This window comes from Hemitrygon akajei, chromosome 3 (assembly GCF_048418815.1).
Source record: "Hemitrygon akajei chromosome 3, sHemAka1.3, whole genome shotgun sequence".
NCBI classification, from domain to species: domain Eukaryota; kingdom Metazoa; phylum Chordata; class Chondrichthyes; order Myliobatiformes; family Dasyatidae; genus Hemitrygon; species Hemitrygon akajei.
This window is the reverse complement of record NC_133126.1, coordinates 177,259,584-177,276,412: the sequence shown is the minus strand read 5'-3', so window position 1 is coordinate 177,276,412 and position 16,829 is coordinate 177,259,584. Positions and strand designations below refer to the sequence as shown.

The 16,829-nt window shown below is 47.2% G+C and overlaps 1 protein-coding gene across 1 annotated transcript in view; it reads left to right on the top strand.

Moving 5' to 3' along the window:
- Positions 1-16,829, top strand: part of LOC140724601 (uncharacterized) — a 284,720-nt gene that overhangs the window by 68,011 nt on the left and 199,880 nt on the right. Inside the window, exon 5 of the mRNA XM_073039025.1 lies at positions 4,678-4,755. Coding sequence (XP_072895126.1) covers positions 4,678-4,755 — 78 coding nt within the window. The remainder of the gene's footprint in view (positions 1-4,677; positions 4,756-16,829) is intronic.

Genomic DNA, 16,829 nt, shown 5'->3' with positions numbered 1-16,829 from the left:
CATTAATCAGGGACCCTCAATCCATTTCAAAGAGCACATCCCGATCAGTCTAAGATTTAGCGACGATATGGGCATTGGATGAGTTGTTTGTAGCTCTCTGCCTCCCGTCAGCACTGATGCATCCTTGTGAATGGCTAGTAGGAGCATTTCCTCGTCTTTGACATGGTCACAGCAACAACAAGACACAAAGCCTGAATTTGCCTAACCAGAAACTTTCTACAAGGCTATAAATTATGTTTCACTACACTGAATAAGAAACCCTTTTTCTTCAACAAAAGCAGTCCGTTTCCACTCTGAACTGATTATTCCGCACTTGTCTGCTTGGGAACAGACCACAGGCAGTTCACTTGCTTCGTGTGGAGTTCACACTGGCCCAGTGCGATGTATGATATGAATTCATCACTCAGAGCCCTGGCCGAAACATGGTGAGAATAGAAGGAATACATTCAGGTGCTGCTACTCAGTCTCCTGGGTGATTTGAGTGTATATTTATGTGAGCCCTCCCCAGGCTTGTTCAAATATCATTCAGTTCCAGGCACCAATGACTTTAAAGGATGAATGAACTCTTCTTGGGCTCCCAGTTGGGTACAGGTATCGATTTTAACTGAAGTTTGACGACAAACTCTACCATCTTCATCAGAGATGATGCCTAGGAACGTCTAGTCTGATGATATTTACACCCCCTTTGTCTGTCCCTCCTGATTGGTTAGTCCTCATCCAATCAGTATTCCGCTCTCCCGCCTTGTTTACAATCAAATTCCAGTTTTTACTTAAAATGAAACTTTCATCTTGTTAAAATTCTTCTTCTCTAGTTTTAATTCAATGGCTTCCTTCTCCAGGTGACCCAAAAGCCAATGGTGTATCCGTTTGAGTTACCCAGAGAAATTAGCGGTAGCAAACATTGCATTCACAATGGCCATTGGACTAACTTCGACAGCAGAAAACTACTGCATCGCACCAGTGGGTTTTGGGACCACCTGGTGAAGGAAGCCATTGAAATAAAACTGGAGGAAAAGAATTTTAACAAAGACGAAGATCTCGGTCTAAGCAAGAACTGGATTTCGATTGTAAACAAGGAGGGACAGTGGAAGCCTGATTGAATGAGGACTAACCGATCAGGAGGGATGGGGACAGGGGTATAGATACCACCAAACTTTTTCATGCTTAGTCATCAAAACGTCTGTTAAAATCAATACTTGTACCCGGCTGGGAGCCCGAGAAGAGTTTATTCATCATATATGGCAGGAAAGCACTAGATCCTTTTTAACTTTAAAGGAGATTTACAAGCTTTTCTTTTACACAGAGTGGTAGGTGCATTGCTAGAGGAGGTGGTGGAAGGTGGCCAAACATCCTCTTGGAATCTCCTATCCCTAGTGGTGCATGTGCACCTGCTTCAGGTTTCCCTCCATCACCAGCTCGTACTTACCTAAGTTTTGTCCAAGACACCTGCCCACAATACTTTGAACCTATTTTGAGTGTAAAGATGGAGTGTTAGAGCACAGGTACAGGCCCTTTGGCCCATGATGTTGTGCCAGGCTAATTAAACTAACAACTAAATGCCTATTAAACTAAACCAAACACAAAGAAAGTCATGCAAATGCTGGAAAACCAGACCAACACATGCAAAGCTTTGGAGGAACTCAGCAGGTCAGGCAGCATCTATGGGAAAGAATAAATAGCTAATAATTCAGACCAAGCAAGATTCTTCTTCAGTACCTGTTGAAAGCTCTCAGCCCCAAACGTAGACTGTTTATTCTTTTCCATAGATGCTGCCTGACCTACTGAGATCCTCCAGCGTTTTGTGTGGGCTAACTAAACTAATTCCTTCTGCCTACAACGTCCACATCCCTTGATTGTCTGCACATTCACATATCTATCTAAGAGACTCTTAAATGCTGCTACCGTATTTATCCCCACCATCTCTGGCAGTCCATTCCAGGCATCCACCGCTCTTTATGTGAAGTAAAGTACTGGCATATTTCCTTTGAATGTAAGCCTTTTTACCATAAATCTACACCTAGTATAAGACATTTTGACCCTGGGTGAAAGATGCCAGATATCTTGAGAAAGGTATTTATACTTAAATGCTGATCACATTTTAAATGATCTTGTTAACGAGTTTCCCTCTTCTGGTCACATTGAAATCTGCTGTCATTTCTCAACCCCTTCGTCCTTGAAACATTTGTCAAGCGTTACTTCTTTCTTCGTGTCCAGAAATGTGTTTCCATATTTAAAATGTATCCCCTTTTCCAAATGATCTTTGACTTCTGCAACTGCCTTGAAACAACTCTGGCCAAAGTCACCAATGATGTTCTGGGTGAGCCTGAGAAGGGTAATAGAGCTGTTCTCATCTCTCTCAACCAGACTGTTGCCATAGACATCAGGCCCAGCCATCTTCCTCCAACGAGATTCCACTGGCACTCACCAGTCCTAGTTATTATCAGAGCATCACCTGCAGTGACTTCTCTTCTTGCTTCTCAACTGTTACCTGTGAAACTGTCCAAGGGTGCCCCCTATGTTGCCCCTCCTACTTCTTATTTACACAGGGGCATCTCAGAAACATCATCTGAATACACCACATGAAACAAGGGAAATAGAAACAGGGACCCCTTGTTTCTGCTCTGGAATTTAACAAGAGCATTGCTGATAATTGACCTCAGCTTCCATTTGTACCCTGAGTACATGACGCCAAGTACACTCTAAACAATATCTCCACAGGGTCAGATAGCTTGCTCATACTCTGACCTGGAATGAGATAGTAGCACCTTAAAACAAATCTTGGGAAGCCTGAAACATCATCAGCACACACTGCAAATTCGGTTCGCTAGACATTGACTACATCCCTCTCCCTGGCTGAAGCAAACCATTTATAATTTTTGGTGCAATGCATTGATTCTGCATTAAGTATCCAATGACAAGTCCGTGACATTATCCGGAACACCCATTTCCATTTCTGAGGCCCTCAAGCCCATCTTAGCTGATCTGCTACTTGACCATCCTCCCATGACTTTTGTCAGTCTAATACTGTTGTTGGCAACATCCCACGTTCCATGTAATCTTGTAATCATCGTAAAGTCATTTTAAAAGTTGCTACCTTAGATTCAGATTTATTTATCATATGTACATCGAAACACACAGTGAAATGTGCCATTTGTGGTAAAAACCAACATGGCTAAGGTTGTGCTGAGCAACACACACAAAATGCGGGAGGCACTCAGCAGGCCCGGCAGCATCTATGGAGAAAAGTAGGGTTATCAGTCCTGCCGAAGGGTTTGGCTCGTAACATTGTACTTTTTTCCAGAGGGGGGGGGAGGAGAGAGGGAGGGGGGAGAGAGAGTGAAAGAGAGAGAGAGAGAGAGAGAGAGAGAGAGAGAGAGAGAGTGTTTTGCTCGGATTTCCAACATCTGCGGATTTTCTCTTGTTAAGGAGATGGTGGGGGCTGCCCACAAGTGTTGCCACTCATTCCGGTGGCACCGTGCTCTGTCGATCAACACAGCACAACAAGCAATGAAACAACAAGGGCGAATCAAGCCCTATTCCTCCCTCCCACTCTTGCCCATGTTTGCACCATGGCTGTGTTACATTGGCTCTGAACTGTGTTGTGCTTTGAATTTCAAAACCCTATCCTCTCGAGTTGCATAATGCCCTCAGTATTATGTCTGGCCTCTTGCATTAAAAGCCTCCAACCTCTGTGCTCTCTTGCACTAAAGGCCTCCTGGGCAGCCCTGACTCTATTCATTGCAACAATAATTCTGCAATTCTCTTTCCAAAACCTCCTGCTGAATCTCTGCAGACTCCTAAGAAAACATGGCAGTGCCTTTACTTCCTTGGAGTCTTCAGAGAATCGGCAGCACCTCTACTTCATTAGAGCAGAGATTCAGCATGACATCAAAACCTTTGGCAAACCTCTATAGATATGTAGTGGAGAGTGTACTGATTGCCTCCATCACGGCCTGATATGGAAACACTTATCCTCATGAATGAAAAATCCTACAAAAAGTAGAGGAAACAGCCTAGTCCATCACCTCTCCACCACTGAACGCATCTACATGAAACACTGTCATAGGAAAGCAGCATCTACCCTCCGAAATCCTCACCAGCCAGGCCAGTCTCCTTTCTCGCTGCTGCCATCAGGTAGAAGGAACAAGAGCGGCAGGACTCACATCACTGGGTTCAAGAACAGTTACGACCCCTCGACCATCAGGCTCCTGAACAAAATGGGATAAATATACTCACTTGCCCATCGATTGAGATTTTCCCACAACCAATGATCTCACTTTCAGGACTCTCTCTTGTTATTTCATGTTCTTATTATTTACTGCTATTTATCTATATTTGCTTTTGCACAGTTTGATGTCTTCTGCACTCTGGTTGATCTTTTATTGATCCTGTTATAGCTACTATTCTATAGATTTGCTGAGTACATCTGCAGGAAAATGAATCTTGGGGTTATAAGTGGTGACATAGATAATAAAATTTACTTTGAACTTCGAATTATATCCCTTTCACTGTTTAAGGTGCTTTTTAAAGCCTAGGTATTTGAATAAACTTCTGACCACTTCATCCATTATTTCCTCAGAGTCAACCTTGTGAAATATGAGTGCAATCTATGTTAAGCTTATTTTTTTTTTGTCTGTTCCACCTTATCTGCTTCTCACCAACAATTTCCCGTTTCAGGGGTTACCTGGCTACACTGGTCCCTGTGATGGGAGAGATTGTTCAGTCTGCCAATGCTTCCCACCTAAAGGATCGCAGGTATGTGAAAAATTCTGCATGCTAAAATGCAAGATTTTTTTCTGCTACTTATTGTTGTGTGCATAACCAATAGAAACACTGCAATTATTCTCAAGATTTCACAGCTATTATTATGTGCTTGCAACACTGGAGTACAGATCCAGGTAGTTCAGCTGTAGTATGAGAGCTACGTTCCTAAGAAACTTAATGTTACAGAGGAGAACAGGCTGCAGCTGTCTAAGCACAGACTTAAAAAGGTTTTCCTGAGTGTGATCTGAGCAAATTGTATTCCCGAATTATCAATCATGTTATAACCAAATTATGTTATTATAAACGTGTTATAGTAGAACAACTCATAAAGGGTTTGAGAACTTCAGCATTAAGTAACCCTTCTTTACTGATTTATCCATTCAACCTTGTTTTACTGAATTGTGGCCATTTAATTGCACAAGACAAATACTGAATGTCCTTTTCCAATATAAATAGAATTCCATCTTCCTACGATAAATTGCACAGAATGACCCTTCCTCCAAGTTGCTGTCTGTTTAGGGACAGTAGAAAAAGCAGAAACAGTTTTCCACTGTTGAGACACAAGACACTGCAGTTGCTGGAATCTGGAGCAGCACACAAATTGCCAGAGGAGCTCAATGGGTCACGTAGCAACAATGGAAGGAAATGGAAGAGTTTCAGCCCAAAGGACCAACTCTCCATTTTCCCCATAGTTGCTGCCTGAGCCACTGAGATCCTACAGTATTTAAAGTGCAAACACGAGGAAATCTGCAGATGCTGGAAATTCAAACAACAACACAGACAAAATGCTGGTAGAACACAGCAGGCCTGACAGCATCTATAGGGAGAAGCACTGTGGACGTTTCGGGCCAAGACCCTTCGTCAGGACTAACCGAAAGGAAAGATAGTAAGAGATTTGAAAGTAGTGGGGGGAGGGGGAAATGCGAAATGATAGGAGAAGACCGGAGGGGGGTGGTATGAAGCTAAGAGCTGGAAAGGTGATTGGCGAAAGTGATACAGAGGTGGAGAAGGGAAAGGATCATGGGACGGGAGGCCTCAGGAGAAAGGAAGTGGGGGTGGGGGAGCACCAGAGGGAGATGGAGAACAGGCAAACAACTAAATATGTCAGGGACGGGCTAAGAAGGGGAGGAGGGGCATTAAAGGAAGTTAGAGAAGTCAATGTTCATGCCATCAGGTTGGAGGCTACCCAGCCGGTATATAAGGTGTTGTTCCTCCAACCTGAGTTTGGATTCATTTTGACAATAGAGGAGGCCATGGATAGACATATCAGAATGGGAATGGGACGTGGAATTAAAATGTGTGGCCACTGGGAGATCCTGCTTTTTCTGGCGGACCGAGCGTAGGTGTTCAGCGAAATGGTCTCCCAGTCTGCCTCGGGTCTCACCAATATATAAAAGGCCACACCGGGAGCACCGGACACAGTATACCACACCGGCCGACTCACAGGTGAAGTGTCGCCTCACCTGGAAGGTCTGTCTGGGGCCCTGAATGGTGGTGAGGGAGGAAGTGTAAGGGCAGGTGTAGCACTTGTTCCGTTTACAAGGATAAGTGCCAGGAGGGAGATCGGTGGGAAGGGATGGGGGGGACGAGTGGACAAGGGAGTCGTGTAGGGAGCGATCCCTGCGAAAAGCAGGAAGGGGGGGAGGGAAAAATGTGTTTGGTAGTGGGATCCCGTTGGAGGTGGCGGAAGTTACGGAGAATTATATGTTGGACCTGGAGGCTGGTGGGGTGGTAGGTAAGGACAAGGGGAACCCTATCCCGAGTGGGGTGGCGGGTGGATGGGGTGAGGGCAGATGTGCGGGAAATGGGAGAGATGCGTTTGAGAGCAGAGTTGATGGTGGACGAAGGGAAGCCCCTTTGTTTAAAAAAGGAAGACATCTCCTTCGTCCTGGAATGAAAAGCCTCATCCTGAGAGCAGATGCGGCGGAGACGGAGGAATTGTGAGAAGGGGATAGCATTTTTCCAAGAGACAGGGTGGGAAGAGGAATAGTCCAGGTAGCTGTGAGAGTCTGTAGGCTTATAGTAGATATCAGTAGATAGGCCGTCTCCAGAGATGGAGACAGAAAGATCAAGAAAGGGAGGTGTCGGAAATGGACCAGGTAAATTTGAGGGCAGGGTGAAAGTTGGAGGCAAAGTTAATAAAGTCGACGAGCTCAGCACGCGTGCAAGAGGCAGCGCCAATGCAGTCATCGATGTAGCGAAGGAAAAGAGGGGGATGGATACCCGTATAGCCTTGGAACATGGACTGTTCCACAAAGCCAACAAAAAGGCAGGCATAACTGGGACCCATACGGGTGCCCATGGCTACACCCTTGGTTTGTAGGAAGTGGGAGGAGCCAAAGGAGAAATTATTGAGAGTAAGAACTAATTCTGCTAGATGGAGGAGAGTGGTGGTAGAGGGGAATTGGTTAGGTCTGGAATCCAAAAAAAAAACGAAGAGCTTCGAGACCATCTCGGTGGGGGATGGAAGTATATAGGGACTGGACGTCCATGGTGAAAATAAGACGGTGGGGGCCAGGGAACTTAAAATCATTGAAAAAATTCAAAGCATGAGAAGTGTCACAAACATAGGTGGGAAGGGATTGAACAAGGGGGGGATAAAACAGTGTCAAGGTCTGCAGAAATGAGTTCAGTGGGGCAGGAGCAAGCTGAGACAATAGGTCTATCTGGACAGGCAGGTTTGTGGATCTTGGGTAGGAGGTAGAAACGGGAAGTGCGGGGTGTGGGAACTATGAGGTTGGTGGCAGTGGATGGGAGATCCCCAGAGCTGATAAGGTTGGTGATGGTATAGGAGACAATGGCCTGGTGCTCCTTAGTGGGATCATGATCAAGGGGTAAATAAGAGGAGGTATCAGAGAGTTGTCACTGTGTCTCGGCCAGGTAGAGGTCAGTACGCCAGACAACAACAGCTCCGCCCTTATCAGCAGGTTTTATAGTGAGGTTGGGATTGGTGCGGAGGGAGCGGAGAGCAGAGCGTTCGGAAGGAGTGAGGTTGGAATTGGAACAGGGTGTGGTGAAGTCAAGACGGTTGATGTCCCGTTGGCAATTAGCAATAAAGAGATCCAGAGCAGGTAGAAGACCAGAGCGGGGTGTCCATGAAGAGGAGGAGGGTTGAAGACGGGAGAAGGGGTCATCGGTGGGTGTAGGAGAGTCCTTGTCAAAGAAGTAAGCTCAGAGACGGAGCCAGCAGAAGAAGAGTTCAGCGTCATGGCGTACGCAGAACTCGCTGAGGTGTGGGCGAAGGGGGACAAAGGTGAGGCCCTTAATGAGGACAGAGCGCTCTGCCTCAGAGAGTTGAAGGTCGGAGGGAATGGTAAAGACCCGGCACGGATGAGAGATGGGATCAGAGGGGGGAGGGAGGCTGGTAGTGTCAGTGGAGAGGGGAGGGTTGGGGTGAAAGGAAGATGGAGCCTCTGAGGGCCCAGGAGCTGACAATGGGATCTGAGGGAGAGGGGATTGCAGAGTGGTGGTGGGGGAAGGGGAGACGGGAGTCACAATCGCAGCATGTGAAGACCCGGCCTGGAGTTCAAGGCTGGAGTCGCAGTCAGTGGTTGTGCAATCGCTTTGAAGCTGTCCATGATCGTTGGAACGCGCGGTGATGGCGCTGGAGTCCGGGTTTTCAAAATGCCCTGGGTCACTGGGGCAGCCGAGATTGACTACCGGGGCCGGAGACGCGATACAAAGACCATGCACTGAGGTCTGCAGATGGAAGATCTTGCGATCCTTGCAGGACGTGATAAACTCAAAGAAACGGCGATTGCACGCATGGATCCGACGGAGGATGAAATAACAGACAGGTCCATTGCAAACAGAGAAAAAGGTGTCCTGGAGGCGTGGAAGGGATTGTGATAGGGACGCCAGGTACCTTCTCCTGGCGGAGAGTGTCACCCTCAGAGCTTGACGGGAGAAACAACGGGAGGCAGAGTCAATTAAATGTGAGTACCTGGGATCCTCAGAAGGTCCAAATTGAGAAGCTCGAAAACGGATCCTGAAGCCAACTGGAGTCAGTTGGCGGCGGAGACACATTCCAAGGAAGGATATATGGCTGTAATAGCGGGTCTGGGTCAAAATATGATCGAAAAGTTGGAGGGCCGAAGGAATTATAGATGGGGAGCAGCGAGAGAGGGTTTCACTGAACTCCCGTCGAAGAGAAGATTTAAACTTCTTCAGTGTAGGCATCACTGGCAGAGGCTTCGCAGTAGTGAATTTAAAGAGCAAACACAAGGAAATCTGTAGATGCTGGAAATTCAAACAACTCACACAAAATGCTGGTAGAACACAGCAGGCTATGCAGCATCTATAGGGAGAAGCACTGTCGACGTTTCGGGCCGAGACCCTTTGTCAAGACTAACCGAAAGGAAAAATAGTAAGAGATTTGAAAGTTTTCCATTTTTCACTGTTTCCGCCTCAGACCTGGTTGTAAAATGACTTCATGTTTTCCTCACTTAAAAGAAGTTTCCCTTTCAAACCCACCAGTTGTACTTGCTGCCCCAAGAGAACTAACTGAGTCTAAAGGAAGTGTTTTACCCTAACTTCTTCCATATATTAGAACAATGAAAATCTGAGGGGGGGGGGTTATTCTGGGAACATGATCAAGGAGTTAAATTAATGTCGATGGAAGAACCAACGGAATAGAGCATAACTCTCCAACTGGGTTTTGAGTTGCAAAATAGTCCATTATATGAGGTGCCCATCCTCAGTTGACATTTACCTTGTCAGTGTGCAGCAATGATCAATGAAGAGGGGCAGTCATTGTGATCTTATTTCTTAGGAGCAGTCTGCATTGACTTCCTGGAAATCCTCCCCTCTGTGTGAGAATGAAGTGAGATTATAGATACAGCTGGTGCTGGCACACCAGATGAGACCAATCACAAGGCATGGCTGACCTACCAACAAGACTAGATAACTGATATTGAAAGGGGGCTGTGGGTTTCAGGGATGGCAGGTACTGAAAATTTATTTAAACTAGACAGCAATCTTGCCATGCATATGTGGTGAGACTGCAAAGTTTTTCAAAGTTCAAAGTACATTTATTACCCAAGTATATATACTGTATACAACTTTTAGATTTGTCTCCTTACTGACAGGCACAACACAAAGAAACCCAGTAGAACCCATTGAAAAAGAAGACCATCAAACACCCAATGTGCAAAAAAAAAGGGACAAATCGAGCGAGCAATAAAAAGCAGGCAAATAACATTCAGAACTAAAATTCACAAAAGTGAGTTCGCACTCACGAAGCCAGTCACAGCCGATCCAGGAGCCTGTTAGTTGCAGGCCGCAGCCTCAGTTCGGCAAAGAGATGAGTGCAAGGCACTCTCATCTCAATGTGTGGACAATTAAATCAAAAATAATCAGCATGGCAGCCTAGTGCAAAAATTGCAGTGGCTAAGTCTTTAGCAACAGGTGAGGTGCCCGAAGATTGGAGGTCAGCTAATTTTGCTCTGTTGATTAAGAAAGGCTCTAAGAATAAGCTGGGAAATTATAGGCCGGTGAGCCTGACATCAGTGGTGAGTAAATTATTGGAAGATATTCCACCAGATCATGTATTTGGATAGACAGGGAGTGTTTAGGGATTGTCAACATGGCTTTGTGCATGGTAGGTCATGTCTAACCAATATTTATAGAGTTTTTTTGGGGAAGTTACCAGGAATGTTGATGAAGGCAGGGCAGCAAATGTTTTCTTCATGGACCTTAGCAAGGCATTTGACAAGGTTGGCCAACAAGGTTCAGTCACTTGGCATTCAGGGATGAGGTAGTAAATTGGATTAGACATCGGCTTTGTAGGAGAATCCAGAGAGTGATTGCCTTTCTGGCTGGAGGCCTGTGATTAGTGGTTTATTTAAACAAAAATAAACAAAAAGCTAAGATAAAGAGGCATGAGTATTCCATAAGATGATAGCTGATCTCTTACCTTAGCACTATTTAACCTTCTATCCCTCTGTTCCTTAACAATTTAAATCCTATTGACTATTTCTCTTGAATATACTCACCAATCGCACCTGCTCAAACCTAATGAGTAGGAATTCTCTAATTCTCTTTAATTCAATATAAGACCAGTCTGTTTAAATTTCCCTCGTGTGACAAACACACCATCCCATGAATTAGTCAAATAAACTTTCACTGACTGCAATGTCCACGAGGAGTTCTCAAAGAAAAAGTCTTTAATTTCGAAACCTAGTAGGGGTCAGACGTTTTGGACTGATTGGAGCACAAAATGTCTTCACACGGGATCTGTAACATCTTTTGAATTCTATTCCTTCCAGAAATGGTGCATACTTTATTGTTCATTACTCAAGTATACATTCTATAGCATTTTTATCACTTAGAGGATCTAAAGGTAAAGTGTATCAGGACACAGGATCTGACTGTATGGAACTAAAGGGAATAACTGGCCCTTTTCTATTTCTAGCATTTTATGTTAAAAGATATAATGTAAATGTAGTGGTTTTGATTGCATGATCTACAAATTGTTTTATATACAATTTGCTGTGTTGTTTACAGATCAAAACAAATTAGCCTTTAAAATTTATTTTAGAAAAAATTATAATTCAGCATGATTATTACTTAGTGCATCTGATAGATATTCTTTCTTGTTCTGAGATCAGTCACTATAGTAGACAGACAACATGTATTTAAGATGATAGAAAGCAATCAGTGTTTAACACCTAATTAGCAACAGTATGATCGAGGTACAATAACATCCATTGTTATGTAAATTGAATTCTGTGGTCTCACACCTGCTACTGTGTGCTCAATAATCCCTTGTAAATCAGTGTTCGTGAAGCCAAGTCAAATAGAAATCATAAACTAGTTCAGTTTACATGTGATCTTTTAATGAGCACAGTGCAGTTTAAGAATAAGTACACTCGATGTAGCTTCTTGTACGGTATCATGTTCATGGTATAAGAGTTCTTTGACAATCTAGTTGAAACTTACAAGTCGTCAGTTACTATCGTACTCTGATTTGGATCAAGCTGACCAGTCAGCCTTAGAAAGAGACAGTGACACAGGTGGATTTTTATGCTTCTTAGCACTCTGCTGAACATCTGCCCCGCAACAAAACCGAGCAGACTGCAGCACTGACTATATAATTTAAAAAAACTAACTTACTTGCTTTATATTGGCAGAAAAGACAATGGGATTTATTTTCTTGTATTGATGATCACAATTGACTCTTGTGGAAGGTGACTAGGGACTGACAATTACAATGTTAATGTTGGTCGCTCTCTGAAAGACTTCTTTCTGGTCAAGGCAGCACCTGCATATAATGCTCCTTTGGTCGACATCTTCTGATAGATCATGAAACCATATATTTCACCTCTATGTCTTTTACATTTGTTTTCCGTCCTGAATGTGGTTCTGGAACTGTTAGAGCCTGTGGTTTGCAGTTTGGAGATCACCTGTGTGTTCAGTGCTCTGCGGTCTCTGGGAGGATTTCGAGAGGCAGAGACAGCATGTGTGAGCCTCCTGGTGAGAATGCTGCAGGACAGGGTGTGAGCTGTTGTTCATCTTCGTTTCACCAATTAATGCTTCCATTAATTAAAGCAACGAGGGAGATTGAAACATCGGGGTGAATGTGGAAAGTGAGCTCTGGCTGCCTGCCTTTTGATCACTGATGGGATCATTCCACTACCAGAGAGGGGAGACGGCCTTTTGATCACTGGTGGGATCACTCTGCCTCCAGAGAGGGGAGACTGCCGTTTGATTGCTGGTGGGATCGCTCTGCTGCCGCAGAGGGGAGACTGCCTTTTGATCACTGGTGGGATCACTCTGCTACTGGAGAGGGGAGACTGCCTTTTGATCAGTGGGGGATCACTCTGTTACTGGAGAGGGGAGACTGCCTTTTGATCACTGGTGGGATCGCTCTGTTACTGGAGAGGGGAGACTGCCTTTTGATCACTGGGGGATCACTCTGCTACTGGAGAGGGGAGACTGCCTTTTGATCACTGGGGGATCACTCTGCTACTGGAGAGGGGAGACGGCCTTTTGATCACTGGTGGGATCGCTCTGTTACTGGAGAGGGGAGACTGCCTTTTGATCACTGGTGGGATCGCTCTGTTACTGGAGAGGGGAGACTGCCTTTTGATCACTTGGGGATCACTCTGTTACTGGAGAGGGGAGACTGCCATTTGATCACTGGTGGGATCGCTCTGTTACTGGAGAGGGGAGACTGCCTTTTGATCACTGGGGGATCACTCTGCTACTGGAGAGGGGAGACGGCCTTTTGATCACTGGTGGGATCGCTCTGTTACTGGAGAGGGGAGACTGCCTTTTGATCACTGGTGGGATCGCTCTGTTACTGGAGAGGGGAGACTGCCTTTTGATCACTGGGGGATCACTCTGCTACTGGAGAGGGGAGACGGCCTTTTGATCACTGGTGGGATCGCTCTGTTACTGGAGAGGGGAGACTGCCTTTTGATCACTGGTGGGATCGCTCTGTTACTGGAGAGGGGAGACTGCCTTTTGATCACTGGGGGATCACTCTGCTACTGGAGAGGGGAGACTGCCATGTGAACACTGGGGGATCACTCTGCTACTGGAGAGGGGAGACGGCCTTTTGATCACTGGTGGGATCACTCTGCTACTGGAGAGGGGAGACTGCCTTTTGATCACTGGGGGATCACTCTGCTACTGGAGAGGGGAGACTGCCTTTTGATCACTGGTGGGATCACTCTGCTACTGGAGAGGGGAAACGGCCTTTTGATCACTGGTGGGATCACTGCTACGGAGAGGGGAGACTGCCTTTTGATCGCTGGTGGGATCACTCTGTTACTGGAGAGGGGAGACTGCCTTTTGATCACTGGGGGATCACTCTGCTACTGGAGAGGGGAGACTGCCTTTTGATCAGTGGGGGATCACTCTGCTACTGGAGAGGGGAGACTGCCTTTTGATCACTGGGGGATCACTCTGTTACTGGAGAGGGGAGATTGCCTTTTGATCACTGGGGGATCACTCTGCTACTGGAGAGGGGAGACTGCCTTTTGATCACTGGGGGATCACTCTGTTACTGGAGAGGGGAGACTGCCTTTTGATCAGTGGGGGATCACTCTGCTACGGAGAGGGGAGACTGCCTTTTGATCACTGGGGGATCGCTCTGTTACTGGAGAGGGGAGACTGCCTTTTGATCAGTGGGGGATCACTCTGTTACTGGAGAGGGGAGACTGCCTTTTGATCAGTGGGGGATCGCTCTGTTACTGGAGAGGGGAGACTGCCTTTTGATCAGTGGGGGATCACTCTGCTACCAGAGAGGGGAGACTGCCTTTTGATCACTGGTGGGATCACTCTGTTACTGGAGAGGGGAGACTGCCTTTTGATCAGTGGGGGATCACTCTGTTACTGGAGAGGGGAGACTGCCTTTTGATCAGTGGGGGATCGCTCTGTTACTGGAGAGGGGAGACTGCCTTTTGATCAGTGGGGGATCACTCTGCTACCAGAGAGGGGAGACTGCCTTTTGATCACTGGTGGGATCACTCTGTTACTGGAGAGGGGAGACTGCCTTTTGATCAGTGGGGGATCACTCTGTTACTGGAGAGGGGAGACTGCCTTTTGATCACTGGTGGGATCGCTCTGTTACTGGAGAGGGGAGACTGCCTTTTGATCACTGGGGGATCACTCTGCTACTGGAGAGGGGAGACGGCCTTTTGATCACTGGTGGGATCGCTCTGTTACTGGAGAGGGGAGACTGCCTTTTGATCACTGGGGGATCACTCTGCTACTGGAGAGGGGAGACTGCCTTTTGATCACTGGGGGATCACTCTGCTACTGGAGAGGGGAGACGGCCTTTTGATCACTGGTGGGATCGCTCTGTTACTGGAGAGGGGAGACTGCCTTTTGATCACTGGTGGGATCGCTCTGTTACTGGAGAGGGGAGACTGCCTTTTGATCACTGGGGGATCACTCTGCTACTGGAGAGGGGAGACTGCCTTTTGAACACTGGGGGATCACTCTGCTACTGGAGAGGGGAGACGGCCTTTTGATCACTGGTGGGATCACTCTGCTACTGGAGAGGGGAGACTGCCTTTTGATCACTGGGGGATCACTCTGCTACTGGAGAGGGGAGACTGCCTTTTGATCACTGGTGGGATCACTCTGCTACTGGAGAGGGGAAACGGCCTTTTGATCACTGGTGGGATCACTGCTACGGAGAGGGGAGACTGCCTTTTGATCGCTGGTGGGATCACTCTGTTACTGGAGAGGGGAGACTGCCTTTTGATCACTGGGGGATCACTCTGCTACTGGAGAGGGGAGACTGCCTTTTGATCAGTGGGGGATCACTCTGCTACTGGAGAGGGGAGACTGCCTTTTGATCACTGGGGGATCGCTCTGTTACTGGAGAGGGGAGACTGCCTTTTGATCAGTGGGGGATCACTCTGCTACCAGAGAGGGGAGACTGCCTTTTGATCACTGGTGCGATCACTCTGTTACTGGAGAGGGGAGACTGCCTTTTGATCAGTGGGGGATCACTCTGTTACTGGAGAGGGGAGACTGCCTTTTGATCAGTGGGGGATCGCTCTGCTACTGGAGAGGGGAGACTGCCTTTTGATCAGTGGGGGATCACTCTGTTACTGGAGAGGGGAGACTGCCTTTTGATCACTGGTGGGATCGCTCTGTTACTGGAGAGGGGAGACTGCCTTTTGATCACTGGGGGATCACTCTGCTACTGGAGAGGGGAGACTGCCTTTTGATCACTGGGGGATCACTCTGCTACTGGAGAGGGGAGACTGCCTTTTGATCACTGGTGGGATCACTCTGTTACTGGAGAGGGGAGACTGCCTTTTGATCACTGGTGGGATCACTCTGTTACTGGAGAGGGGAGACTGCCTTTTGATCAGTGGGGGATCACTCTGCTACCAGAGAGGGGAGACTGCCTTTTGATCACTGGTGGGATCACTCTGTTACTGGAGAGGGGAGACTGCCTTTTGATCAGTGGGGGATCACTCTGTTACTGGAGAGGGGAGACTGCCTTTTGATCACTGGTGGGATCGCTCTGTTACTGGAGAGGGGAGACTGCCTTTTGATCACTGGGGGATCACTCTGCTACTGGAGAGGGGAGACGGCCTTTTGATCACTGGTGGGATCGCTCTGTTACTGGAGAGGGGAGACTGCCTTTTGATCACTGGGGGATCACTCTGCTACTGGAGAGGGGAGACGGCCTTTTGATCACTGGTGGGATCGATCTGTTACTGGAGAGGGGAGACTGCCTTTTGATCACTGGTGGGATCGCTCTGTTACTGGAGAGGGGAGACTGCCTTTTGATCACTGGGGGATCACTCTGCTACTGGAGAGGGGAGACTGCCTTTTGAACACTGGGGGATCACTCTGCTACTGGAGAGGGGAGACGGCCTTTTGATCACTGGTGGGATCACTCTGCTACTGGAGAGGGGAGACTGCCTTTTGATCACTGGGGGATCACTCTGCTACTGGAGAGGGGAGACTGCCTTTTGATCACTGGTGGGATCACTCTGCTACTGGAGAGGGGAAACGGCCTTTTGATCACTGGTGGGATCACTGCTACGGAGAGGGGAGACTGCCTTTTGATCGCTGGTGGGATCACTCTGTTACTGGAGAGGGGAGACTGCCTTTTGATCACTGGGGGATCACTCTGCTACTGGAGAGGGGAGACTGCCTTTTGATCAGTGGGGGATCACTCTGCTACTGGAGAGGGGAGACTGCCTTTTGATCACTGGGGGATCGCTCTGTTACTGGAGAGGGGAGACTGCCTTTTGATCAGTGGGGGATCACTCTGCTACCAGAGAGGGGAGACTGCCTTTTGATCACTGGTGCGATCACTCTGTTACTGGAGAGGGGAGACTGCCTTTTGATCAGTGGGGGATCACTCTATTACTGGAGAGGGGAGACTGCCTTTTGATCAGTGGGGGATCGCTATGTTACTGGAGAGGGGAGACTGCCTTTTGATCAGTGGGGGATCACTCTGCTACCAGAGAGGGGAGACTGCCTTTTGATCACTGGTGGGATCACTCTGTTACTGGAGAGGGGAGACTGCCTTTTGATCAGTGGGGGATCACTCTGTTACTGGAGAGGGGAGACTGCCTTTTGATCAC